At 43.2% G+C, this 25,920-nt stretch overlaps 1 protein-coding gene across 1 annotated transcript; it reads right to left on the bottom strand.

The window, feature by feature from the left end:
* Positions 1-24,333, bottom strand: pkd1l3 (polycystic kidney disease 1-like 3). Its single transcript, XM_062068756.1, has 8 exons — positions 24,239-24,333; positions 24,097-24,163; positions 16,825-17,012; positions 16,536-16,668; positions 16,263-16,458; positions 15,029-15,245; positions 12,399-12,483; positions 1-139 (listed from the first exon to the last, which is right to left on the bottom strand). The coding sequence occupies exons 3-8, from the start codon at positions 16,981-16,983 to the stop codon at positions 93-95; spliced, it is 837 nt and encodes a 278-aa protein (XP_061924740.1). The 5' UTR covers positions 16,984-17,012; positions 24,097-24,163; positions 24,239-24,333; the 3' UTR covers positions 1-92.
* Between the last annotated feature and the right edge of the window lie 1,587 nt (positions 24,334-25,920).

The following is a 25,920-nucleotide window of genomic DNA, read 5'->3' as shown; positions in this document are numbered from 1 at the left end:
TATTCTATTTTTCTATGTTTTTGTCATTTTAGTATTCTCTCTAAAAAACATAACTGTTTCAAAAAGAAGCTTGTGAGTGTTTTTCAGTCCTCTCAGAGCGAATCTCTGCCAGAATAACGCCTGCACTTGTCTTGTTGTTCTGGTAAAATAAAAACACACAACAGTCACGTTAATGTTGGTACAATGCAGTATGTTCAGGAAGAAAATGATCCGTCTGTATCCATGGTTACGGGAGGACACTCGGCTGGTGAAATAGAATATATATATTTTTGCCACACACACACACACACGCACACACACACACACGCACACGCACACACACACACACACACACACACACACACACACACACACACACACACACACACACACACACACACACACACACACACACACACACACACACACACACACACACACACACACAGCCCCTCTCCCATGAGTGCATTTGCAGCGCACAAAAAAGTGGGTTACATTGTGGATGCACTGGACTGCTTCTAAAATGCCCATAAAAAATGGTACATGTCTGCTGCCTGTTCGAAACAAAAACCACAGGTAGGAAGGAACATAATAACATGAATTTGCAGTAAATGAGTGTCTCCATGGTGAAAGCTGCGTAAACACGCAAAACTTTAATTTAAATAAGGTGGTCTGCACCAGTTATTATTAGTGTAATGTTAGTAGATCGCTATTTTATAGATTGCACACGCCGTTTAGCACGTGGTATTTGGATCTTGGTTAGTCGGGCCCTTAGTGTTAGATGTCATTGAATGTATATTCTAAAATAACTACAACATGACTGCAAATTGTTGCTTCTCTTTGACTGATTTTGTATATGTCCCTGCACGTACATGTGGACGAGACAGGGTAAGTGACTGCCGCAATTATTTTGTTCGGGCTGCTAAAATGTTTTATTACTTAAACTTGGTACCGTATTTTCCGGACTATAAGCCGCTACTTTTTTCCAACGCTTCGAATCCTGCAGATTAATGTGCAGTAAATGAATGGGTTTTTCTTTGCTAACATCCATAATATTTTGATTTCAACAAAAGTTGAAAAGTCGTGTTATTGTTTGTGATATGGTGCCATCTTTTGGACAAGTTCACTCTCTGCAGATGCTGCAGGTTCAACGTCTACAGCAAGGGTCCTCAAACTACGGCCCGCCTCCAATATCCCACCTGCGGGAAGTCCCAAGTTTAAAAATAAAATAAAAATTACTCTCTGTGTCTCCTAGCCGCTCAGGCAAATCATATTGTATAAAAATGCATTTTCTCATCGATAACGTGACATCATCGCGCTCGGAATAAATATATATATATATATATATATATATATATATATATATATATATATATATATATATATATATATATATATATATATATATATATATATATATATATATATATATATATATATATATATACATACACACACACATATATACAGTCCGGCCCCTGGCCAAATTTTTTTCACCCAATGCGGCCCCCGAGTCAAAAAGTTTGGGGACTACAGTATTGCCTTCTATTTAGTGCCTTAAAGGCCTACTGAAATTAAATGTTTTGATTTAAACGGGGATAGTAGATCCATTCTATGTGTCATACTTGATCATTTCGCGATATTGCCATATTTCTGCTGAAAGGATTTAGTAGAGAACATCGACGATAAAGTTCGCAACTTTTGGTCGCTGATAAAAAAAAAGCCTTGCCTGTACCGGAAGTAGCGTGACGTCAAAGGTTGAAAGGCTCCTCACATTTCCCCATTGTTTTCAATGCAGCGAGAGCGATTCGGACCGAGAAAGCGACGATTACCCCATTAATTTGAGCCAGGATGAAAGATTCGTGGATGAGGAACGTGAGAGTGAAGGACTAGAGTGCAGTGCAGGACGCATCTTTTTTCGCTCTGACCGTAACTTAGGTACAAGCTGGCTCATTGGATTCCACACTCTCTCCTTTTTGTATTGTGAATCACGGATTTGTATTTTAAACCACCTCGGATACTATATCCTCTTGAAAATGAGAGTCGAGAACGGGAAATGGACATTCACAGTGACTTTTATCTCCACGACAATACATCGGCGAAACACTTTAGCTACGGAGCTAACGTGATAGCATCGGGCTTAACTGCATATAGAAACAAAATAAATAAGCCCCTGACTGGAAGGATAGACAGAAAATCAACAATACTATTAAACCATGGACATGTAACTACACGGTTAATACTTTCCAGCTTGGCGAAGCTTAACAATGCTGTTGCTAACGTCGCCATTGAAGCTAATCTAGCAACGGGACCTCACAGAGCTATGCTAAAAACATTAGCTATCCACCTACGCCAGCCAGCCCTCATCTGCTCATCAACACCCGTGCTCACCTGCGTTCCAGCGATCGACGGCGCCTCGAAGGACTTCACCCGATCATAGATGCGGTCGGCGGCCCGGAGACGGAGGAAGTCAAGGTGAGGTCGGCGGCTAGCGCGTCTGCTATCCATCTCAAAGTCCTCCTGGTTGTGTTGCTGTAGTCCGCTGCTAATACCCACCTACAAGTTTCTTCTTTGCAGTCTTCATTGTTCATTAAACAAATTGCAAAATATTCACCAACACAGATGTCCAGAATACTGTGGAATTTTGAGATGAAAACAGAGCTTTTTGTATTGGATTCAATGTGTCAGCATACTTCCGTTTCAACGATTGACGTCACACGCATACGTCATCATACATAGACGTTTTCAACCGGAAGTTTAGCGGGAAATTTAAAATTGCACTTTATAAGTTAACCCGGCCGTATTGGCATGTGTTGCAATGTTAAGATTTCATCATTGATATATAAACTATCAGATTGCGTGGTCGGTAGTAGTGGGTTTCAGTAGGCCTTCAAGCAAGTGATGTGCGATACCACTGATTGTGTTTTCCGAGTAAAATTCAGTATCGCTAGTATCGGCAATACCGAGCCGATACCGATACTTTGTGCTAATTTACCTAATGTGTTTGGTAAAATTTTAAATGTAGTGTACTTCAAGTGTTGCTGCTCTTCTGGAGTCAAACATTATGTTGTTTTTCTGCACTGAATGTGTTGTCTTATTTATATTCAACTCTGTATGCAGTGTCTCCAAATAGCCTACATGCATACATATATATACATGCTGTTTTATGATATTGAGCGACTCCTTTTAATTGCCAGTAATTGTCCTAAATAATCAAATGACACACTGAATGTCTGAGCACAGCACAGTTTGCCACTGCGCTTCCGAATTACGTACTTACCTCGGTGGGAGAGAAAGTAGTTTACAACAATTGCATTTCGTTTTGACAAGAATCGCTTCAAGTATTATCTCAAATAAAGTTTGTGCTATCATAAAGTAATCAAGCTAGCATCCTTAGCATTAGCTAATATGCTAACACATTTACACGTGTCTGTGTTAGTGCTATTAACTTACATTGTCATTCTTTTTGTATGGTTTCCGTTTCACAAATTCCTCAGTAAATTTACCAAAACATCACAGTGGAGTAATTGAGTTTATTTTGCTGATTGGAGAGTTAGCTTCGGCAGCTAGTGGGTCCAAGACGATGACTTCTGTATTGTTTGATCTGTCGTGTTGGAAAACAATTCAAATATGTAAATAAACATTTACAAATGTTTTCCGTGTAAATAACTAATTTCACTATGTAAATATTGCAGGTTATAGTCCGTTGCAGATAACGTAGAAAACATTTTTTTTCTCAGAAAATTTAGTGGGTGCAGCTTATATACCAGTGCTCTCTATAGTCCGGAAAGTACGGTAATTGTGGAAACTATAAACAATTGTAAAACAAACGTGTTCTATTAAACCACTGATTATCATAAGCTAGCCAACGGTGTTTATGTTATATTTTTTGCTTTGGAAAAAGTAACTGTGACAGCCCATTCAAAGGAGAACGTCACCTTTTTTGGAAATGTGCCTATTGTTCACAATCATTATGAGAAACAGGAACCTACTTTTTTAAATTTTTTTTTTAAAGATGATAAAAAAACGCTTGAAAGATGCGGTGAATGGGAGTCACCATTGTAGCATTCACAGCCCTCTAAAACAACTTCAAAACCCTCCATCAACGTTTTATATACACACTGCAAGTCTATATATAATGTGGTAACAGACACATTCATAACAATATGTAATAAGTACAAACGTTTGTACAATATTTACTGTATTTTGGTTATTTTAAACATTGCCGGAACTTCTTTCCTTGGTGCATTTGTTTCCGTTTTCATAGAAACAAACTTTCAACTTCCGGCAACAATTGTGTGTTCCTACTTCCGTAAATAAACACGATTGTGTTCAAATCAAGGCAGACTTGGTAACAAACAATGACTATTTTTGGACTAATCTGGATTCACAACTTTATCTTTTTGAATCTGAATATACAGAGGATGAACTGCTCCTTCTAGAGGCGAGTATTGAGGGACAGTGAAACGTTGGAGCAGACAGAAGCCAAAAGAGTGAGGTCAGAGAGCGAGGTTGCTGTGACTTTGACGCTGCAAACGTTGGAGCCAAGCAATGCAGACATAAATTAATTGCACACCCAAAATCAACTGGAAAGGTCCCCAGCCAGCTGGACTAAACAAACAACTGTCCATTGAGTGAGTTACTATACTGTTGATCATGATACACGCTGCACGTCATGCCTGTTAGTACAACTACAGTACATACACTGTTGAGCTAACTGTGTACAAACAAAACAAGAAATGTAGGCTAATACTTTACAGATACTGTAATATAATTGTTCATGTCATCCAGTCAGTACAAATTGTTGTCGTATCGCATTGTGTTGTGCATTACAAACTCAAACGCAATTCGGGTGCTGACGAAGAAACTAAGCTTATCTCTCGCTGTAGCTGGATTAAGGCTAATATTGTAGCACGTTGATGTGTTACTACGCTATAAAAACAGTTCCTCAGTATTTTCTCTTACAATAACATTGTCGTTACAACTAAGTTATGTGGAGAATGCATATACTTGTAACAAACGCACCCAAGTTCCCCGGGTGTCTTTGCCACTACGCAATTAAGGAGTCACGGGTGGGACCTGATATTCAGCTGGGAATGATTAATACATGAAATAAACACAAGACATATATAACTATTAGCCACAAGACGATCGGCTTATATTTAATATGCCACAAATTAATCCCGCATAGCAAACAACTCCCCCCTCCCGTCCATACAACCCGCCAATATAAATCAAACACCTACACAACACACTCAATCCCACAGCCCAAAGTTTATATAACACATATATTTCCCCAAAGTCCCAAAAGTTACGTATGTGACATGCACGTAGCGTGACATGCACGTACGGGCAAGCGATGAAATGTTTGAAAGCCGCAGCAGTGTACTCACGGTACCGAGTCTGCGCATCCAACTCAAAGTCCTCCTGGAAAGAGTCTCTGTTCTCCCGGTTCTCCACAGGCCAATGGAAAGCACACCAAAAATGTCAAAAAGGAGGATTTATCCATTAAGTGGCTCCGTGGTAAAAACGCTGTGTCTGACAGGTGCTCCAGGTGGATTGTGACGTCACTTTCCGCTTTCGCCCGGTCTGATAGAACCGGATGCCTTTTATATCCCCACATATTATTTACGTACATATTTAATATTAACATGATTTAATACGCCTGAAACAGTTTCTAATAAGTACATGGATGACATAATAAGTATATATATATATGTTTATTTTCCCAGCTGAGCACAAGTTAACTGTGACTGGCAATTTATTATATATATATCGATGGACCCCTATGGCCATTACATTCCCCCCCCCAGCCAGCGGCTTATGGGGACCATAATAGGGTTTCATGTTTACCACATTAATGTATCCACCTTACACTTATCAGTCAACCAACGAATACTATAATTTACAGGACCTAACTTCTTCTCTACCCGCACAGGCCCTAACCATCTGGGTGCAAGTTTGGCAGAGAATTTACTTGAAGCTTTGGAAAGTGGGTGCGCCCTAATCCAGACCAGATCCCCAACTACAAAGTGTACATGTGTCGTGCATTATAATATCTGGCTTGTCGAGCTTTGGACGCGCCTACATGTCTCTCCATGTCGTCCTTTAGGTGTGTGTGTGTAAGTATGGTGTGATATGCAGATGTGTGTGGTGGTGGAGCTTTGTGCACCAGTCGTTCCAGGGGTCCCATCAGATTCCGCCCGAGAGTCAACCTGGCAGGGGTTGAACCAGTCGTCTCATGGACAGCGGTGTTAAGGGCAAACCGGAAGTCAGGCAGCCACTTATCCCAGTCCTGATGATGGTTCCCTACGAAGGCGGCAATCATGGTCTTGAGGGTGCGATTGACTCGTTCTGTCATGTTGGTTTGTGGGTGGTAAGCTGTTGTTAGTTTATGGGTTACCCCCCAGGATTCGCACAGGCGGGACATCAGTTGGCTTGTGAACTGTGGCCCTCGGTCAGACACAAGATATGTGGGAACTCCCCAGCGAGTGAAAATGTCATTTTTGAGAATTTGGCAGACTTTGGGAATTTTGGCGTCTTTCAGGGCAAAAAGCTCCACCCACTTAGAGTAGTAGTCCACCACCACCATCAGTACAGAGTTCCGGTCCTTACTGAGGGGAAAAGGTCCCATGAAGTCCACTCCCAGCATTTCTCCTGGGGCGTTGACAGTAGAGGACTGGAGTTGTCCAGCTGGCTTGTCGTTGGGGTTTTTGTATTGTTGACAAGTCCTGCATGCTTGGACGTGACTCCAGACATCCTTCCTTACTGTCGGCCACCAAGCTACTTCCAGAATTTTCAAGAGTGTCTTCATTCTCCCCAGATGTCCTCCGAATGGACTGTCATGAAAGTAGGCCAGGAACTGCGGCACCAGAGCCAATGGCACTACCAGCTGATAATTGAATCCGCCATACTTAGATGGTACTCCCCGGTACCACACCCCTTGCTGAAGTTGATAGTGGATCTGGCCAGGCGTAGGTTGGTCAACAGAGGGTCCACATTCCAGACATGTTGTATCAGTTTTTTGGGCCTCAGAAAGATCTTGCAGTGTGCTGGGTAGATCTGACCAGTAGGTTTTCGGGACAACAAGGCAAATCTTCCCTTCTGGTGATTGGGGTGCCCGTGACAGTGCATCCGGCACCACATTGCAGCAGCCCTTTTTGTAATGGACTCTGAATGTGAATCCCTGGAGTCTCAGCGTCCACCGTGTAAGTCGGGACGAAGTCTTAGGGCAGTTGAATGCCCAGGCAAGAGCACTGTGGTCCGTGAAGACATCAAAAGTTGTTCCCTCGAGGAAATGTCTCCACTTCTCAACTGCCCACACCACAGCCAAGCACTCTTTTTCAGCAGTGGAGTAGCGGACTTCAGCTCCTTGGAGCACACGGGAGGCAAAGGCAATTGGCCGTTCTTCACCTTCAAGGCGTTGCATCAGGACCGCGCCGAGGCCCAAGTCACTGGCATCACAGTGAACCTGGAAACTGATCTGTGGATGGGGCTGAGCAAGCACTGGTGGTGACTGCAAAAGGGATTTGAGGTGGTCAAAGGCCTCCTGGCAGGTAGGACTCTACTCCCAAGGAACGTCCTTTTTTTTTAGTTGATTTAGAGGAGATGAAATGTCGGCCAGCCTGGGGATGAACTTGTGGTACCAGCCGACCATGCCAAGAAACCTCTGAAGACTCTTCAGGTCTGTGGGAGGGGGATATGCAATTATTGCTGATATTTTTTCTGGATCTACTTCCACTCCTTTGCCTGATATTAGGTGTCCAAGGAAGGTGAGCTGATCTTGAAGCAGGTGACATTTCTTGATGTTAAGAGTAAGGTTTGCTTGTTGTAATTTTGCAAACACCACCTCAAGGTCTAGCAGGTGTTGTTCTTCTGTTTGCGAAAACACAATGATGTCATCAATGTACACAAAACAGATTCTTCCCCTAAGCTCACCCAGCACTGTCTCCATTAAGCGCTGGAAGGTCGCCCCAGCATTGCGCAGTCCAAATGGCATGACTTTAAATTGATATAGGCCCAGATGGGTGATCATGGCAGTCTTTGGCTTGCTATCCTCATCCATGGCAACCTGCCAGTAGCCACTCTGCAGGTCAAGGGAGCTGAAATATTTTGCACCTTGCAATGACTCCAGGATCTCATGTATGAGGGGCATGGGATAGGCGTCATGCTGGGTTTTGGCGTTCAAGCCCCTGTAGTCCACACAGAATTGGGGTGTTCCGTCCTTCCTGGGTGTCAGAACAACAGGAGAGGCCCACGGAGATGTTGATGGCTCTATCACTCCAGTGCTGATCATTTTTTTGATTTGTTCTTCGATTATTTCTTGTTTTTGACTGGACACTCTGTAAGCCCGCTTCCTCACAGGCATCTCATCCATGGTGGTGATTTGATGTTTAATTACCCTGGTGGCCCCAGTAGTCTCAGTCCACACAGTTGGCCACTTCTGCAGCAGTGGTCGCACCACCTCAGGTTGGGATTCGAGGAGGGGGATGGCAGACTGATTAACTTGGGGTTCTTCATTTATGGCCATGTAAAAATTAATGGAGGGACCAGGGTGAGTCCAGCGAAGCATTTCTCTGCCTTTGGGGAGAAATTTGAATTCTCTCCCTCCGGGCATGACATACCTCCTGAGATGAGGTTCGAGTACCGTTTGTGATGTGGTCATGAAGTCGAGACCTAACAACAAGGGCATACATAAGTGGCCATCAGCCATCACATGAACCTGTAGGGTGCTGTGACAGTCATGCAGATTGAGGAGCAGGGTGGCTTTTCCAACTGCTTGGTTTATTTGTCCATTTGCCATGACAAACTTTGGAATTCCGCTTGGCTCCAGAACCTCGCCGCACTTCCTCACAGCATTCCACAACGTATGACTCATTAGTGAGTACGTGCATCCGGAGTCCAGGACTCCATCTCCCTTAGAGCCGCGCATGTTAATAGGGACCACCAGGAGGGATTGTTCGCCCATAGCAGCGGCAAGGTCGGCCCCACTTCGACTCGGCCCATGCTCCATCTTCTTGCCAGATCTTTTTGGAGGGTTGCTTTGTTGGACACGACTCCAATAGTCTTTACTATTTGTCCAATCTCGTTCAATCAGGGAGCCCACCTTGACCAGCTGTTCTACCGTTGTCACAATTCCACGTAGACCACAGGCCAACCTGGGATTGCAGGCCCCGAGTATGTGGCGCACGATCTCGGCTTCCTCCATGTCATGTCTCCACTTCAGGCAGAGGGCACGATAATCATATGCGAAATCTCGCAAGCACTGAGTAGTGGTTTGAAGAATGGAGTGGAGCTGCATCTCAATCTCGGATTGGCAGTCAGTTGGCAAAAAGGCTTCCAGGAATAACTGCTTAAATGTAGACCAGCTGGTTATGTTACTGCGGGCTGCCGACCACCAACTCCTGGCAGGACCTTTTAAGACAGTATTGAGTGTTCCCACCAGCTCAGCATCGCTCAGAGGGCGGAGTGCTAAAAAGTTTTCACACTGTTCGATGAAATCGGTGACATCGGCTGAGCCTCTGGACTCTCCAAACTGGGGAAATTCCATCCTGATGGGTGGTCTGGCGGTGACAGCAGGTGGTCTGGCGGTGAAAGCAGGTGTAATAGGGAAGGTGATGTCTCTGACAGGCGGGTGGTGGCGGACTGGTATGGCGGCTGCAGGAGTGGAGAAGCTAGCTGGTCGCCAAAACCTTCGGGTTTTAGCAAGGGTATTTTTCAATTCCTCTCCCCACCTTTCATCTCTTCGACGCAGACATGCTGCGACAGCTTGGTCGAAGTTCTGCACCTTCGTGTCCACATACGCTTTCATCTCTGCCGCCATGGCCTCCATCGCTGCCCTAAGTCCATCCTCCCGGTTAAGGGTGCTGTCGACCGCTTCTGTGAGTCGGTTCTCCAGAATGTCCATTCGTTGTTGCAGCGTTAGAAGTTGCTCCAGGACAGCTTCTAGTTCCACCCCATCCTCTTCCTCTGCTGCCGCATCCTGTCTGGACTGTTCTAAATACATAGAGTCCAGCAAGTTAGTCAGCTCAGCAACACCATTTTGTTTGGGCCTACTGGTGACATGGCGGAAAGGGTCAAGGGGCGGAGTTGAGTCCTGGGCTGCATCAGCAAAGTCCTGTCTGTCCTCTTCCTCCATTAGGGAGTGGCTGCTGGTCGACATTGCTCCAATTAAACTAATTATGTGTAAGTATTTATTAATTGTCGTATATGTAAGTGTCTATGTGTGTAAATGTATAAAAATGGTATGTATTTACGTACCAGAAAATGGATGTATATATGTGTCAAAATGTAGAAAAAATTGTGACACAATAGGAGTGTGTGTGTGTCACACTGCTGACTATTTAGGGAAAAAAAGTGAACCCAATATACATTTATATTTTAACAAGACAAATAATATTTATATACTACTTAATCCCCTTAAAGTGCTTCGCAAAAAACAACGAAAATAAGAGCCGCTGATATCAATGATACACTAAGCCCCGCTCTACCCGTACGGGCCACCACTCTGTAACAAACGCACCCAAGTTCCCCGGGTGTCTTTGCCACTACGCAATTAAGGAGTCACGGGTGGGACCTGATATTCAGCTGGGAATGATTAATACATTAAATAAACACAAGACATATATAACTATTAGCCACAAGACGATCGGCTTATATTTAATATGCCACAAATTAATCCCGCATAGCAAACAACTCCCCCCTCCCGTCCATACAACCCGCCAATATAAATCAAACACCTACACAACACACTCAATCCCACAGCCCAAAGTTCATATAACACATATATTTCCCCAAAGTCCCAAAAGTTACGTATGTGACATGCACGTAGCGTGACATGCACGTACGGGCAAGCGATGAAATGTTTGAAAGCCGCAGCAGTGTACTCACGGTACCGAGTCTGCGCATCCAACTCAAAGTCCTCCTGGAAAGAGTCTCTGTTCTCCCGGTTCTCCACAGGCCAATGGAAAGCACACCAAAAATGTCAAAAAGAAGGATTAATCCATGAAGTGGCTCCGTGGTAAAAACGCTGTGTCTGACAGGTGCTCCAGGTGGATTGTGACGTCACTTTCCACTTCCGCCCGGTCTGATAGAACCGGATGCCTTTTATATCCCCACATATTATTTACGTACATATTTAATATTAACATGATTTAATACGCCTGAAACAGTTTCTAATAAGTACATGGATGACATAATAAGTATATATATATATTTATTTTCCCAGCTGAGCACAAGTTAACTGTGACTGGCAATTTATTATATATATATATATATATCGATGGACCACTATGGCCATTACATACTGTATGTTTAAGAGTTCTTTCTTTATTCATAGTCATGTTTGATCAGCTAGTACTTTTCCATTGTATACTCTGTATACCAGTTTCTTTTTGTCTACAGAGGTCTGTTTAGTGTTTTAGACTTTGGAATGTGAAGAGGATACATCCCCCTCATTGCCTTATCAGTGTTGGGGAAGGGGGAGAGGCATTCCTTTCAGGGGGGGGGGGAGGGACTGCTTTCCTTTTCAAGAAGTAGTTTTTTTCCGTTTGAATGTTAGAAACATTCGAGAAGCCGGTATGAATGTATTGGTCTGGGCTGGTCTCCTGAAGCTTCAGTAAAACTTGATGATATTCCTATTCTGTCTTGATGGTCCTTCTTACTCACCATATATGTCATCGAAAGAACGGGATTGACCAGTGACTTTAATTCCCTGAAAATGAATACTGGGCAGATGCAACAGTTATTATACAGGTTATGGAACGTAAATGAAGTAGTGTTGACGGTTTTTGAATGCATTTTTAAAGTAATTTAGCGGTAAAACTGATTTCTCCCATTAGAGTCATAGCTAGCCACCTAAAACAAGCTGATTTTTACAAGTTAGAATGCAAAAAACTAAAAACTAAACCTTTTGTCTTCTTGTCTCTCATAAGTATTGTGATCAATAGGCAAAATTACCCCCCAAAAAGTGCAGTTCCCCTTTAACTACGTGAGAAAATTCGGGTCTTATACTATTTTGAAATCTGTTGCAGTTCTTGGCCCTGTGATGAGGTGGCAACTTGTCCAGGGTGTACCCCGCCTTCTGCCCGAGTGCAGCTGAGATAGGCTCCAGCAACCCCCACGACCCCAAAACGGACAAGCGGTAGAAAATGGATGGATGGATGTTGCAGTTCTTACATTAAAGACTGTAATCTTTAAAGGTTTGACTGCAATTGTCCAATAACTGTGTGAAGAGGCGTTAAAGCTGCTCATCCTTGGACCTAGAACCAACATCCCTGAACATACAAAGCACTGACGAGACAATGCTGATGTAGTGTCATCACTTCAGGGACTACATATACTGAAAACATGAAAAGTGTATTTACCCAATAGTGAAAGAACATTACACAACCGCATCTTGACCCTTCTGACCGCCTTACCTAACAACACTTGTTCAATTTCTTCACTTTCCTCCACTGCCACAGGTTTGAGCAACAGGGCGAAAAAGACAGCAACTCCGATCACCTATAAATGTAGAAGAAATTACTCGCATATCTATGTTACGATATCAGAAACAACTGTGTTATAAACAAAGCACTTAAATAGGTCCGTTTGAATATATAATAAAGAATAAAGAAACACATGATAGAAGAAACACATAATAAATAAATATTGTAGTCATGTAAGGTGCTTTTGCCACAGAGCATATCATGATTATAATTAGGGTTGCGCGATATAGAATGTATACAATATAAATGATATACTACATTTTTCTGACTATAAGGCGCACTTAAAATCCTTTCATTTTCTCAAAACTCGACAGTGCGCCTTATAACCCGGTGCGCCTAATGTACGGAATAATTTTGGTTGTGCTTACTGACCTCAAACCTATTTTATTTGGTACATGGTGAAATAATAAGTGTGACCAGTCACACATAAGAGATTTGTGTAGACTGCAATATGATGGCAGTCACACATAAGAGATACGTGCAGACTGCAATATGACTCACGTAAACAGCAACAAAATGTTATTTGTTCCATTGAAAATATAGAAAATTACACACGGCGCTCAAAAATCTATCAAAATGTTTTAGTACGACTTTGGTAAGCTATGAAGCCGCACCGCTTGATGGTTTGTACTGTGCTAATATGAGTATTATTATGGTGTGTGTATAAGGTAAGACATATTATCTGGCGTTTTGTTTTGCAATATTATGCAAAAGCAACTTTCTTTACTTTCTGGTACCTGCTGATCTGTATTTGGGATCTGCATAAACCCTGAAAATGTGCGCGCGTCCGCCTTTGTAGTCCGTGCCGACTCCCGTAGTCGATAAGCTTCTTCTTTTTCTCTATCTTCTTGTTATGGGACATTCATCCTTCGCTGTTGCCATTTCTAATATTAAGTAGTGTAAAGTTCTAACTTATATCTGTCAGTAAATTCGCCATGAAAGCGCTAACACATACCGGTGTAGTGAGTTTACATTATTCATCCAAGGAACTTTAGTTATTAGAGGGTTCCAGTCGGACGATTTTTCACAGGACACATTTCTGCTGTTGTTTCCGGATGAGGAGATGCTGCTCCGTTTTTGATTGAAGTAAAGTCTGAATGTCATTAAAACAGTTAGCTCCATCTTTTGACACTTCTTCCACTCCCGTCCTTGCACGCTACACCGCTACAACAAAGATGACGGGGAGAATACGCTGCAGAATGTGAGCCATGTAAATAAGACCGCCCACAAAACGGCGCATCCTGAAGCGACTGTCAGAAAGCAGCTTGAAGATGATCTGTAAATCATTATCTATGCACCATTTTGACCAAACAACCACCATTACATGTTATGTAGACCACAAGGAAGTGTTTTCAATTTAGAAAAAAAAAAGAAATTGACCCCTTTAATAGACCGGACCAGAACCGCTCAATGGCAGTGTGCCTTATAATCCAGTGCGCCCTATGGTCCGGAAAATACGGTACATTTGGCCAACAATAAAGCTTTTAATACTATCGTTATATCGTCAAACTGTATGTTGTATGTTCTAGCTGTGTTCCGCAAATCTGACAGCTCCAAGCAAACAGAAGCGTCCTCCACGCAATGTAGCATTCATGCCAGTGGCTAATGTCCGTCCACAGTGCAAAGCCACTTCTACAGCAACTCAGTAGTCCTTGCCTCCACGGCGGTTAATAAACTACGTTTCTTACAAATATCATGTCCTGAGGACCAGGAATAGCTAAACATGCTACACTACACATCATAGGATGATAATGCTCACCTGAAGCCTTAGCCCTCGAATGTAAAGTTATCCATACAAATATCGACAGTAGTGGTTAGATCAATAATTTTTATAATCAAAAAAATATATTTTGTCATTTTTGTTATTTTTTACCACCTCAGGAAATAAGTCCCTGGACACAGGAGGGCAACAACCAAAGGATTTCAATGAGGGCCAATAGTAGGAAATGCTTAGTTGATATTGTTATGCCGCCATCCGGTGTTTTCGTCGGATTATAATAAAAAATGTAATCATTCAATGATCTTGAAAATCTATGTATCATTATCAACATTGATGTGACCAATCCTGCCCCTGTAACTACTTGATATTTGATCGATACCCAACTCTGTAGTATCGCCCAAAAACTAATGTAAAGTATCCAAACAACAGAAGAATAAGTGCTTAGTACCTTTTAACAGAAGTGTTGATAGAACCATGTTACAACAGAGAGTAACTATAAATTAGCTGTAAATTAGCATGTACCTTAACAATGGTTTTGACAAAATATTACAATTGGAAAACACGCAATATGTCACCGAATACTCCAGCAGCTAAATTTGGAACCCTTATAACCCAATTCTAAATGCCTCTATTATCATTAACATACAAAATAACATATGATATATATTGTTATCGCAAAGGGCAGCAATATATATCTTGCAATATAGATTTTAGGCCTTATCAGACATCCACAACTATAATGTCAATTTCCTCGCATGTCCTTGTTAATAAAAAATAAGTCCTGTACCAATACCAATGATGAACATATCAGTTTTAATTGATTAGTTTCGACCATACCAACCTTGAGAGGCTGCAATATAAAGATGCTCTGAAAGAGGGAGAGGCCCAGAGACATGATCCACTTGATGGACTTTGCTCTGCCGTAGTAAAATCCATAGAGTAAGGTGAAGAAAGTAGACACGCCGCTGAGGGAAAGTAACAGGAACCACCCAAGGAACACACACCACCAGGGGAGCCAACACCCCACTGGTCTCGTCTTCTTCTTTACAGGAAGCGGGCTGGACCACAGACAAGAATATGGAATAAGACAACAATTTTCACATTAAATAAACTACTATATTTTCCAGACTATAAGACGCTACTTTTTTCCTCTGCTTTGAACTCTGCGGCTTATAAACCGTGCGACTAATTTATACACTTTTCTTCGCCAACAATCATAATACGCCAACAGAGACACTGAAAAGGTGTGTTATTGTTTGTCCTATTGCGCCATCATTTGGACGAGTTCGCTCACTGCAGGTGCTGCAGGCTTCCTGTTTTGTTCCTTGAACAGGAAGTATTCGTCCGTAGCGTTTCTGCTCGAAATGATTCTTCATTCGTCATCCCAAGCAACGTTTGTAAGATTTACAACATACCTATAACAATTCATACTTATCAAACGGTCCCAAGCTAGCGTCATTAGCATTAGTGAATATGCTAACACGTCAGCAAGTGCCTCTGTAGCATTCTTTTTGTCTGTGTTAGTATTGTTACCTTATCTGTTGTCTTTAACAGTGAGCGGCCAGGTGCAGGAGGGAGAGGAGGATACGGACATGACTGAAAAGTCATGTTCTGGGAGAGAAACCGATTATTGAAAAACATTATCATTAAAAACCTTGTTAAACCTGCACGCTGGACTCTTGTGCCGTGTCTTCAGTGGAACTGCTAGGAAGCGACTTCCACACCTTACAATGACATTCTTTTTATGTTGTTCCAGTTTTGTAAATTAACCATAACGTCATTGTGGATTTATTGAGTCTGTTAAGCTGATTGGAGAGCTAGTTTCCGCAGCTAGTGGGTCCACGACGATGACTTCTGTTTTGTTTGATCATCCGTTTTACTGCCGTGAGACAACCAGTTAAGGTATGTTCATAAACATTTACAAAATATTTTGTACCGGTGTATATCTGCAACGTGTATATGTAAATATATTTATTTTTTCTAAAATTTGACGGGTGCGGCTTAAATACCAAATGCGCTCTACAGCCCGGAAAGTACAATAATCATGGTGATTGTTTCATGCGCTACGAGCTGACCAGTATGCCAAGTGACTGCTGAAGACCATGTCAGCCTTGCGAACCAGCAAGTTGGTGATGTCCAGAGTTTGTATGTGTTCCTGTGGACTCAGGAAGTTCTTTCCGTCCAAGCGCTCCAGGCACACGAGGAGGCGAGAAAGAGCAGCCAAGAGAAACTTGCTGCAGTAAACCCAGTGAAAGTCACTCTCAGCTTCACCTTGACACACACAAAAAATTATTTCAGCACATTTATTTATTTCAGCACACGTCTTTTGATTTCCACATGACTAATACCTTGCATAACATGGATTAATTCATGCACTCTGTTCAAGGCTGGGCAGAGATCAGTGAGAGACTCCAAACTGTGCATTTTTTCCATTTTGTTGCGTTGACTCCTCCTCACTAGAAAAATGACCTCCTCCGTTTCCTGGAAGGAGTGAAAACAAATCGCTAATGTCAGTGTGGCCGACAAAAACACTGACTAAGTTGATATCCATAGCCCTTGACTGACAGGGGTCAGTCGTGACAATAAAAATGTGCAATACAAAACAACACCTAATTATTTGTATGTTATAAAACTCACCTTGAGAATCGTTGGTATGGTAACCAACAGGGGTTTCAAGGTTTCCTCCGAGCTGCTTTTATGAGGCTTGGAAATGATGCGAGGTCTGATGCTTCGGAAAATGGTAATGATGAGAATGTTTATTGGAAACATGAGAAGACCACTCTCGACACCCACCATGATGTCCTGCCAAGTGATCTGCAGTGGACCTGAGCAGGGATAGTGTAGCACCATGGATTTAAAACCAACATACCAAGGGCCGGATCAACAAAGATCCAAATAACACACGCTAAACAGTGTGTGCAAACTATAAAATTGTGTGTACTATTAGTGGGTGTGCTGCGAGCATAGACGCAGATCCCGTGGGTAGGGATGATACTCGAAACCGGTTTTCCCGGTTGTTTGATAAGAAAAGAACCGAGTCCTCGGACTCGAATCCCTTTTTGAGAACCGGTACCCGTTATCGAGACCACTATAGTAAAGGAAAAGAGTTGATTCTTTATTCGAATCCCGTCCCGACCAGAAATGCTCCGTGGGACATCACAATAAATGACGTCACGTAGCTCAGTCATTAGGCGCAGATAGTGAAAGCAGGAAAACAATGGACGGGAAAAAGCGCTCCAAGGTGTAATAAAGTTCAAAACAAAAGCTATAATCCATCGAATAACTTTACTGAGAGATTTTAGCAGGGTAAAACACATGACGAACACTTTTACGACCAACCGGAAACATAGCAACGCACCTCCTTTACGGCAGCTGTCGCAACGTTCTTAAAACAACCGCAGCACATACATATATATACAACATATCTCCCTTTTTTAACTTTTGTTTTTCTTTCCTTGTAAACAAAACAAAATCCCACTGTAGATGTGTTGTCGGTCTAATTATAAATAATGCAGACGAGGCGTGTTGGCTGAGTTCTTCATGTTTACTTTCACAGCGTGGCAACATGCAACACTTTTCGGGGCTACCGCGCATGCTCGTAACTCCCGTTGCATGCTGGGTAGTGTAGTTGTTATATTATCTAGCTCATAACATTTTTCCCCCATAAAGAAATAATGTTAACTCAATAAAGTGTATTTCTTTTTTTTAGCTTTAACTTTTCATTTATTAGCATTGTAAACACATTTGAAAATAACTTTTCTCTCATAGAATGTTCTTTCAATAAAGAAATAAAGTGCAAAAATGTCAAAGCATCACAACAAACAGTTATGTCAAATAGCAGCAGAAGTGCACTTTTTGGAGAGCTGTATTATTTTCAGTTTTGTGCCCAAGGGACTGATTTTATTTAACACTATATTATTATTTATACACCTATAGTGATCACAGAGACAGGTTGTTTTTGTGTTACTGTATATATTTGTTTCTCTGAAAAATCCCACTTAATATACTTTGGGTAACAACAGTCAATATTTATTTATTTTATTTTATTTTTTTAGGTGGGTAACAGTCAATATTTATTTATTTATTAGATTTTATTTTTTTGATTATATAATAAAAGTGAGCTTTTGTTAAACCAAATATTGTGTGTTTTTTTCCATATACAACAACCTATCTGGACTCGATAAGAGAATCGATAAGGAATCGGTTCGATAAGAGGATTCGATAATAGGCTCGAACTCGATAATTCCTTATCAAACATCATCCCTACCCGTGGGTGCTTCAGGGCCCGGGCATGCACGGAAAATACCGAGCACCCACGAGGGATCGATGGCAATTTTCAATCTTTCAATTTACTTTTGAATTATCAATCTTGTTGTTGTTAACTTTGTGGAAAGTTTGGTCCGATTTTACATTAAAAAAAAAGAGTTGCACATTATATAGTCTATAATGAACAAAGTTTAACCCAGATTTCATTATGCCCTACTATGAATTAATGATACATTCATCTTGACTTTGAACACGCTGCGCATGAGCGAATGAAGGGCATGCTTATTCAACAGCCATACATATCGCACTAAGGGTGGCAGTATGAACAACACCAACACTGTCATAAACATGCGCCATATAGTGAAACCACATTAAACAACAACGACAAACACATTTTGGAACACAACATAAACACTACAGAAAAAAATCCCAGAATTCTCTGCAGCACCAACTCTTCCGGGACGCTACAATATAAACAAACACCATTTGTGGATCTACACTTAACATCCACTGTAATGATACCACGCACAATAGCGTATCTAGTCAATACTGCTATGATTACATCGATATTTTTTAACACCACAAAATCTTCATTGTTTTTTTTTAAAAATTTATATTATGTTTATAAACTCAGGAAATATGTTCCTGGACACATGAGGACTTTGAATATGACCAATGTAACTACTTAACCTCATCACAGTCATCCTCTACCCCTCATGTGCTCCTCCTTCGAGCCTCTTGCCCCTGCGACTGTCTTCACCAAGCTGGACCTCCGTAATGCGCACCATCTCATCCGGATTAAGAAGGGGGACGAGTGGAAGACGGCCTTTAACACGCACCTGGGTCACTTCGAGTACCGGGTCATACCCTTCGGCCTGACCAACGCCCCAGCCGTTTTCCAGGCATTAGTAAATGATGTTCTTAGAGACATGCTCGAGAGACTTGTGGTCGTGTACCTCGATGATATTCTGGTTTTCTCTCGTAATATACAGGAACATCAACAGCACGTCCGACTGGCCCTCCAACACCTCCTGGAGAACCGATTATTCCTCAAGGCTGAGAAGTGCGAGTTCCATTCCTCTTCGGTTGACTTTCTAGGCCTTATCATTGAGATGGGTAATATCAGAGCTGACCCCAAAAAAGGCAGGGCAGGGGTGGGGTGGCCACAACCAGCATCCCTTACAGAACTCAGAAGATTCCTTGGCTTCGCTGGATTCTACCGTCGCTTCATCTTGAACTTCAGCAAGGTAGCTGCACCTCTCCACGCACAAACCTCTACCCTGACAGCTTTTGTGTGGAACAAGGAGGCAGAAGAGGCACTCCAGAGTCTCAAAAAGAGCTTCAGTTCTGCTCCCATTCTGGTGTACCTTGACCCAGACAAACCCTTCACTGTGGAAGTGGATGCTTCCCACTCCAGTATTGGGGCGGTGTTGTCGGTCCGGAGAGTGTAATATGTTTCACCCATGTGCCTTCTTCTCTAGACGCCTCTCATCAGCCGAGAGGAACTACGACGCTGGGAACAAGGAGCTGTTGGCCGTCCACGAGGCGCTGGTGGAATGGGGACACTGGCTGGAGGGGGCCAAGCATCCTTTTCTGGTCCTAACTGACCACCACAACGTCATCCACATTCGCTCCACTAAGACTAAACGACAGGCAAGCACGCTGGGCACAATTTTTTGTAGATTCAACTATACTCTCACCTACAGACCCGGTTCACGTAATGGCAGGGCGGACGCTCTTTCTCGGATATTCTTTGAAGAACCCACCGCTAAACCGACTGCAAAGACCATCCTCCCTCAGAACTGCATCATTGGGATGGTAACTTGGGAGATCGAGGGCCTAGTCAAGATGGCTCTACGTTCCGATCCTGGTCCCGAAGGCGCACTCCCTAACCGACTGTTTGTTCCGCAGAGCTTAAGGGCCAAGGTACTTGACTGGGCACACTCAAACCTGTTGACCTGCCATCCCAGAGTCCATAGGTCGCTAGGATTTATTCGACGCCTTTTCTGGTGGCCTTCCATGGAGGCGGTTACCTTCAAGTTTGTCGCCGCCTGTAGTGTCTGCGTCCGGAACAAGGCTAGCCACAGCCCTCCTGCTGGCCTCTTACAACCTCTTCCCATTCCTAGTCGACCCTGGTGCCACGTCGCCCTGGACTTCATCACGGGACTGCCCCTCTCAAAAGGTAATACCACAATCCTCACCATCGTCGACAGGTTTTCCAAGGCTGCCCACTTCATACCCTTGCCCAAACTCCCATCCTTGGCTGAGACCACGGACCTGCTGGTCCAACATGTGGTCAGGATCCACGGGATCCCACCGACATTGTGTCTGATTGTGGCCCCCAATTCATTTCTCGGGTCTGGCAAGATTTCTGCACGGGGATTGGGGCCACGGTCAGCCTGACTTCCGGCTACCACTCCCAAACCACGGTCAAGCGGAGAGGACCAACCATGGGGTGGAGACTATGCTGCGCTGTATGGCTGCCCAACAGTCCAACTCCTGGAGTAGATTAATTCCATGGGTGGAATACTCTTTTAACTCCATGACCTGCGCAGCTACCAGTATGTCTCCGTTTGAATGCTGGCTAGGGTTTGAACCTCCTTTGTTTCCCTCCCAGGAGATCAGGTGACAGTTGCGTCTACCAGAACCCACATGGGACGATGCCGCAGAGTTTGGAGGGCCACCTGCTCTGCCCTACTGGATGCATCTGAAAGGATGCATCGCAACAGCAACTAGCGGCACATCCCGGCTCCTGACTACCAGCCCGGACAGCAGGTGCTGCTTCGGGCCAAGGACCTCCACCTCCCGATCTCCTCCCAGAAGCTAGCACCACGGACCTTTTCCCAGCGGTGGGCAATTAATTTTTACCGGGGGCCGCATGAGCAACCTGAGCACTGCTGGAGGGCCACACCGACAATATTTCAATTAAATTTTGCTCAAATTATTTTTAATATACCGTAAGATAAATACCGTATTTTCCGCACCATAAGCCGCCCCGTGTTGTAAGCCGCACCTTCAATGAATGGCATATTTCCAAACTTTGTTTACCTATTAGCCGCCCCGTGTTATTAGCCGCACCTATGCTACGCTAAAGGGAATGTCAAAAAAACAGTCAGATAGGTCAGTCAAACTTTAATAATATATCACAAACCAGCGTTCTAACAACTCTGTTCACTCCCAAAATGTAATGTGCAAATGTGCAATCACAAAAATAGTAACACTCAAAATAGTGCAGAGCAATGGCAACATCAATAACTCAACGTTGCTCGAACGTTAGTGTCACACAACACACAAAATAAACATTTAAAGCTCACTTTCTGAAGTTATTACTCATCCACAAATCCCTCGAATTATTCTTCTTCGGTGTGCTTCACTTGTTTTTTGACACCATCTATGATGTGGACGCGCATGCAGTCATAGATCAACAGGGACGGAGCTGCGTGAAAAAAGTCACCCGGTCCCTTCGCTCATCTTTTCTTCATCCATCCATCCCTTCGAGTTAGCTTTTATGATGACGCCGGCTGGAAAGTTCTCTTTTGGCAAGGTCTTCCTTTTGAATATCACCGTGGGTGGAAGTTTCTGGCCGTTAGCATGGCAAGCTAGAACCACAGTAGGACGACATCTCATTCCCTGTGGTGCGAATATTCACCGTACGTGTTCCCGTTGTATCCACAGTGCGGTTCACATGAATATGAAAAGTCAGTGGAACCTTGTACGCGTGTCTCTTAGTAGGAGACATTTTGTGGTCTTTACAGAAACACACAAATGAAATGAAACGTAATATCCGCGCGCTTCTTCTTCTACGGGGGCGGGTGCTCACCTTGGCGGTTGCTTACAGTAGAAGAAGAAGCGCTTCCTCTTCTATGGGGGCGGTTGCTTACCGTAGAAGAAGAAGCGCTTCCTCTTTTACGGGAAAAAAAGATGGCGGCTGTTTACCGTAGTTGCGAGACCTAAACTTTATGAAAATAAATATTAATATTAATCCATATATAAGGCGCACCGGGTTATTAGCCGCACTGTCAGCTTTTGAGAAAAATTGTGGTTTTTAGGTGCGGCTTATGGTGCGGAAAATACGGTAATAATAATAATAATAATTTCATTTAACCTAACTTAATTTTGTACAAAAGGAGATTGCTTTTGATAGTTTTATTTCTAACACTTTCTTACACAACACTTCCTGATGTATAATACAATGCAAAAATTTAAATTTCTATCACTTTATCCTGCATTCTCTTTGTTGTGAACGTAGCACGCCTGTAATGTGATTGGCGAAGAAGGAGGAAGCGTTGTTGTTGCGGAAATGAGGAGTGAGGATAGACGTGTGTGTGGAAAGAACGAGATAAGTTGAGCTGTGTTAGTATAGGTTGCTCAATAAAAGTTTAAAAAGAGCGTCAGACTTGGTGTGCACTTCTTCTGGACGCTACAATTGGTGTCAGAAGTTCGATGAAATGCCTCCCAGTTCGCCTTGCCATCAAACCTGGGAGTCTCCATTGAGTGCGGAATTCCCCCATGCCAAGCAGCGTGCGCTGCACCTGTGACGCTGCCTCTCTCCTTCCTCCCTCTCTCTCTCTCTCTCTCTTTGCGGCGAGCTCCTCACGTCCGGGATTCACACAGACATCTGCAGTCACTGCCGGCACCTTAAGTCCCCACTCAATGTCCTTCCCCTCCCGTTCAATCTTGACGAAGTCGCCAGGAAACATCGTGGCACGTACCTCCCGATGACGTAGCAGGCTGAGCACACAAGCAGCGCAGTATGCTCACACAAGCAGCGGCAGTATGCACAAAGTTTTACTTCTGACACCAAATGTAGCGTCCAGAAGAAGTGCACACCAAGTCTGACGCTCTTTTTAAACTTTTATTGAGCAACCTATACTAACACAGCTCAACTTATCTCGTTCTTTCCACACGCACGTCTATCCTCACTCCTCATTTCCGCAACAACAACGCTTCCTCCTTCTTTGCCAATCACCTTACAGGCGTGCTACGTTCACAACAATGGGAATTCTGAATATCACTCATTCAAGAACACATCAACTTCAGCAGGTCGTTACACTATATTCTTTAAACACAGCAACGTGTGTACCACAAATTAAGCACACGGCTTTACCTTTAATTTCTGTGAAGAAATACTTGGCAATCCATGTCTTGTTGAAAACACGCCATTCGTCATCAACTTTTCTCTTTTTAGCGTCTCGGGGATAACCGGGCATCACTTGTCGCCGTGCACCTTCACTCACAGGTTACACACGGACATACGCCCATAAATAACACTTTTCAAAATAAAAGCAGCACAGTTGTATTGCACGCACGACATAGATGTTTTTTTAAATTGTATTTTGTAATTTGTGATTGCCGCTGTTCACATTCACTCACAATCGCGCACGAGCATACGTCCACACGGAAGTAATACAAATAACGCTTTTCAAAACAAAAGCAGCACCGTTGTATTGCACACTCGACATAGATACTTTTTAAAATGTATTTTGTACTTTATATTTGGCCTCACGCGGGCCGGACAGGGATGCACAAAGGGCCGGATGTGGCCCGCGGGCCGCCGAATGCCCAGGTCTGCCTTATACAGTCAAATCCAAGATTAACCCTTCCGCAGTACACTTGGGCCTTCCACATTCGATGAGATCTCACCCTGTCTTTCACGTCTCCCAGATCAAGCCAGTAGCTAGCAGCTCCCTGTCCTCCTTCTCCTAGGGTCCTTGAGGATGGGGACCAAGTTTTGACCGTTAAAGAGATCCACAGGTTCTGACGACAAGGAAGAGGGTGGATCTACCTTGTTGACTGGGATGGCTATGGACCTGGGGTTAGGTCCTGGGTACCGTTGTCTTACATCGCAGACCCCTCCCTTATTGAAGATTTTTACCGAGCTCACCCTGAGGCAACCCAAAGCTCGCCGGGAGTCTTTTATAAGGGGGGCTGTTATTGGTCACACTCCTGCTGCTTCTCCTCCTGCTGTTCGCCCTGACAAGCACACCGCGAACCACGCCCACGGGCGTTCCCTCTCTGCTACGGGTGCGCCTCTGCGCAGCTGCTGTCGATCGGCAATCAACACACCTGCCCGTGACGAGCGACCAGCCTTCGCAGCCAGCCAGCCAGCGCAGCCTGAGATCCGCTGTCTCGTCACACAATACATTGTAGGCAGACGCCACAGTTGACATACTTCACACAAAAGTCATAATTTCTCCAATATTGTTGGTCCAAAGGATGAGGATTATGGCAAAATGAGGGTAATGCGTTTATTTTTGGCCGTTGTGCATTTTCTGACGTATATTTCGCTGGCGGGAGCGTGTTAGAGAGCCGCTGGTCACTAAACACTGCATGGATATAGCGGTGGAGTGCATCAAAACCAGCAGTAAAATTGCCTCAAAATTATTATTATATATTTTACTTTTAGGAAATAAAAGCATGTTTTAATGTGAGTTTATGAGCTGGAGTATATTTAGAAGTATATTTAACATATTCTTTTGGTTTGTTACATCAGGAAAACTAACATCAGAACGACTTAGGTACCAAACAATGTTGCCTCTTGTTTAGTCGTTTTTACCATCTACCGTCTATATCAAGTTGTATTCACATGACGTCACGTCCGACTCATTAAATAAGTTAGACTCGAAGTGATGGGCCAGCTACGGTCCGATGTCATAGCGTTCTGGGCGGCATTTTGCCTTTTTCGAAGAAACATGCCCTACGCTTGCCAGCAACAGCTCAGCACGTGCTACCGGTCAACAATATCAAAATAAGTTCAGATAGAAGACAAAGAAGACTACCTGCAAGTAAATAGGTCAAAATATTCTTTAGTAAAACAAGACTACACAATAAACTGAAGTATATCATTAGGCGTTCCCTCAAGTCTTTCTGATAGTTTTCTACAGGCCGGTTTACAACAACAGTAGAATAAAATTCTGAAATCGTGGCTTATAGTTTTGGTGTGACACCCCAAGATTCAAAGTGGCCACCCCTATGGAAAAATTCTGGAGGCACCAATGTAGGCCCTAAATCTGCATCACATTATAATAAGTCTGTAATGCATCAAATCTGACTTTGCTAATGTATAGTACACTCAGAATCTCTTCTTATATTCCAGAATTAATATACCTCAAATATGGAACAAGGCTTGAATAGGAATTGAAAGTTGTCCATCCCATATAGTGTAGTTTATTTGCTTTTTTGATATCAGAAAACGCTAGAAGACACTAGAACTTGCATATGTGCTTGCCCTATACGCCCACACACTAAGTGCTATCCAATAATGTATTTATTTATAATACTCTACTCTAAATAAAATGTGGAAGCTGTTTATGTTGACAAGCCTCGAAATGACCGATGTCGACATTCAGTATCTAGTGTAACATACATTTGCAGTTACACTAGATACTGGTCTACTCCTCTTCGAAGGCTGTGCAAAGTGAATATTGGCAGAAACTGGAGCACTCTGTCGTACACGGCAGTCCAAAT

Source organism: Entelurus aequoreus, linkage group LG02 (assembly GCF_033978785.1).
Source record: "Entelurus aequoreus isolate RoL-2023_Sb linkage group LG02, RoL_Eaeq_v1.1, whole genome shotgun sequence".
Lineage (NCBI taxonomy): Eukaryota > Metazoa > Chordata > Actinopteri > Syngnathiformes > Syngnathidae > Entelurus > Entelurus aequoreus.
Note: the sequence above shows the minus strand (reverse complement) of the source record. Positions and strands in the feature narration are given on the sequence as shown.

Excerpts from the sequence above, each read along its gene's own strand:
- pkd1l3 (XM_062068756.1), bottom strand. The coding sequence starts at position 16,983 with ATGGTGGGTGTCGAGAGTGGTCTTCTCATGTTTCCAATAAACATTCTC. Across the intron at positions 16,459-16,535 it reads ATTAATCCATGTTATGCAAG|GTGAAGCTGAGAGTGACTTT; the intron begins GTATTAGTCATG and ends GTGTGTGTCAAG. Across the intron at positions 12,484-15,028 it reads TTATATTGCAGCCTCTCAAG|GTGATCGGAGTTGCTGTCTT; the intron begins GTTGGTATGGTC and ends CTACATTTATAG.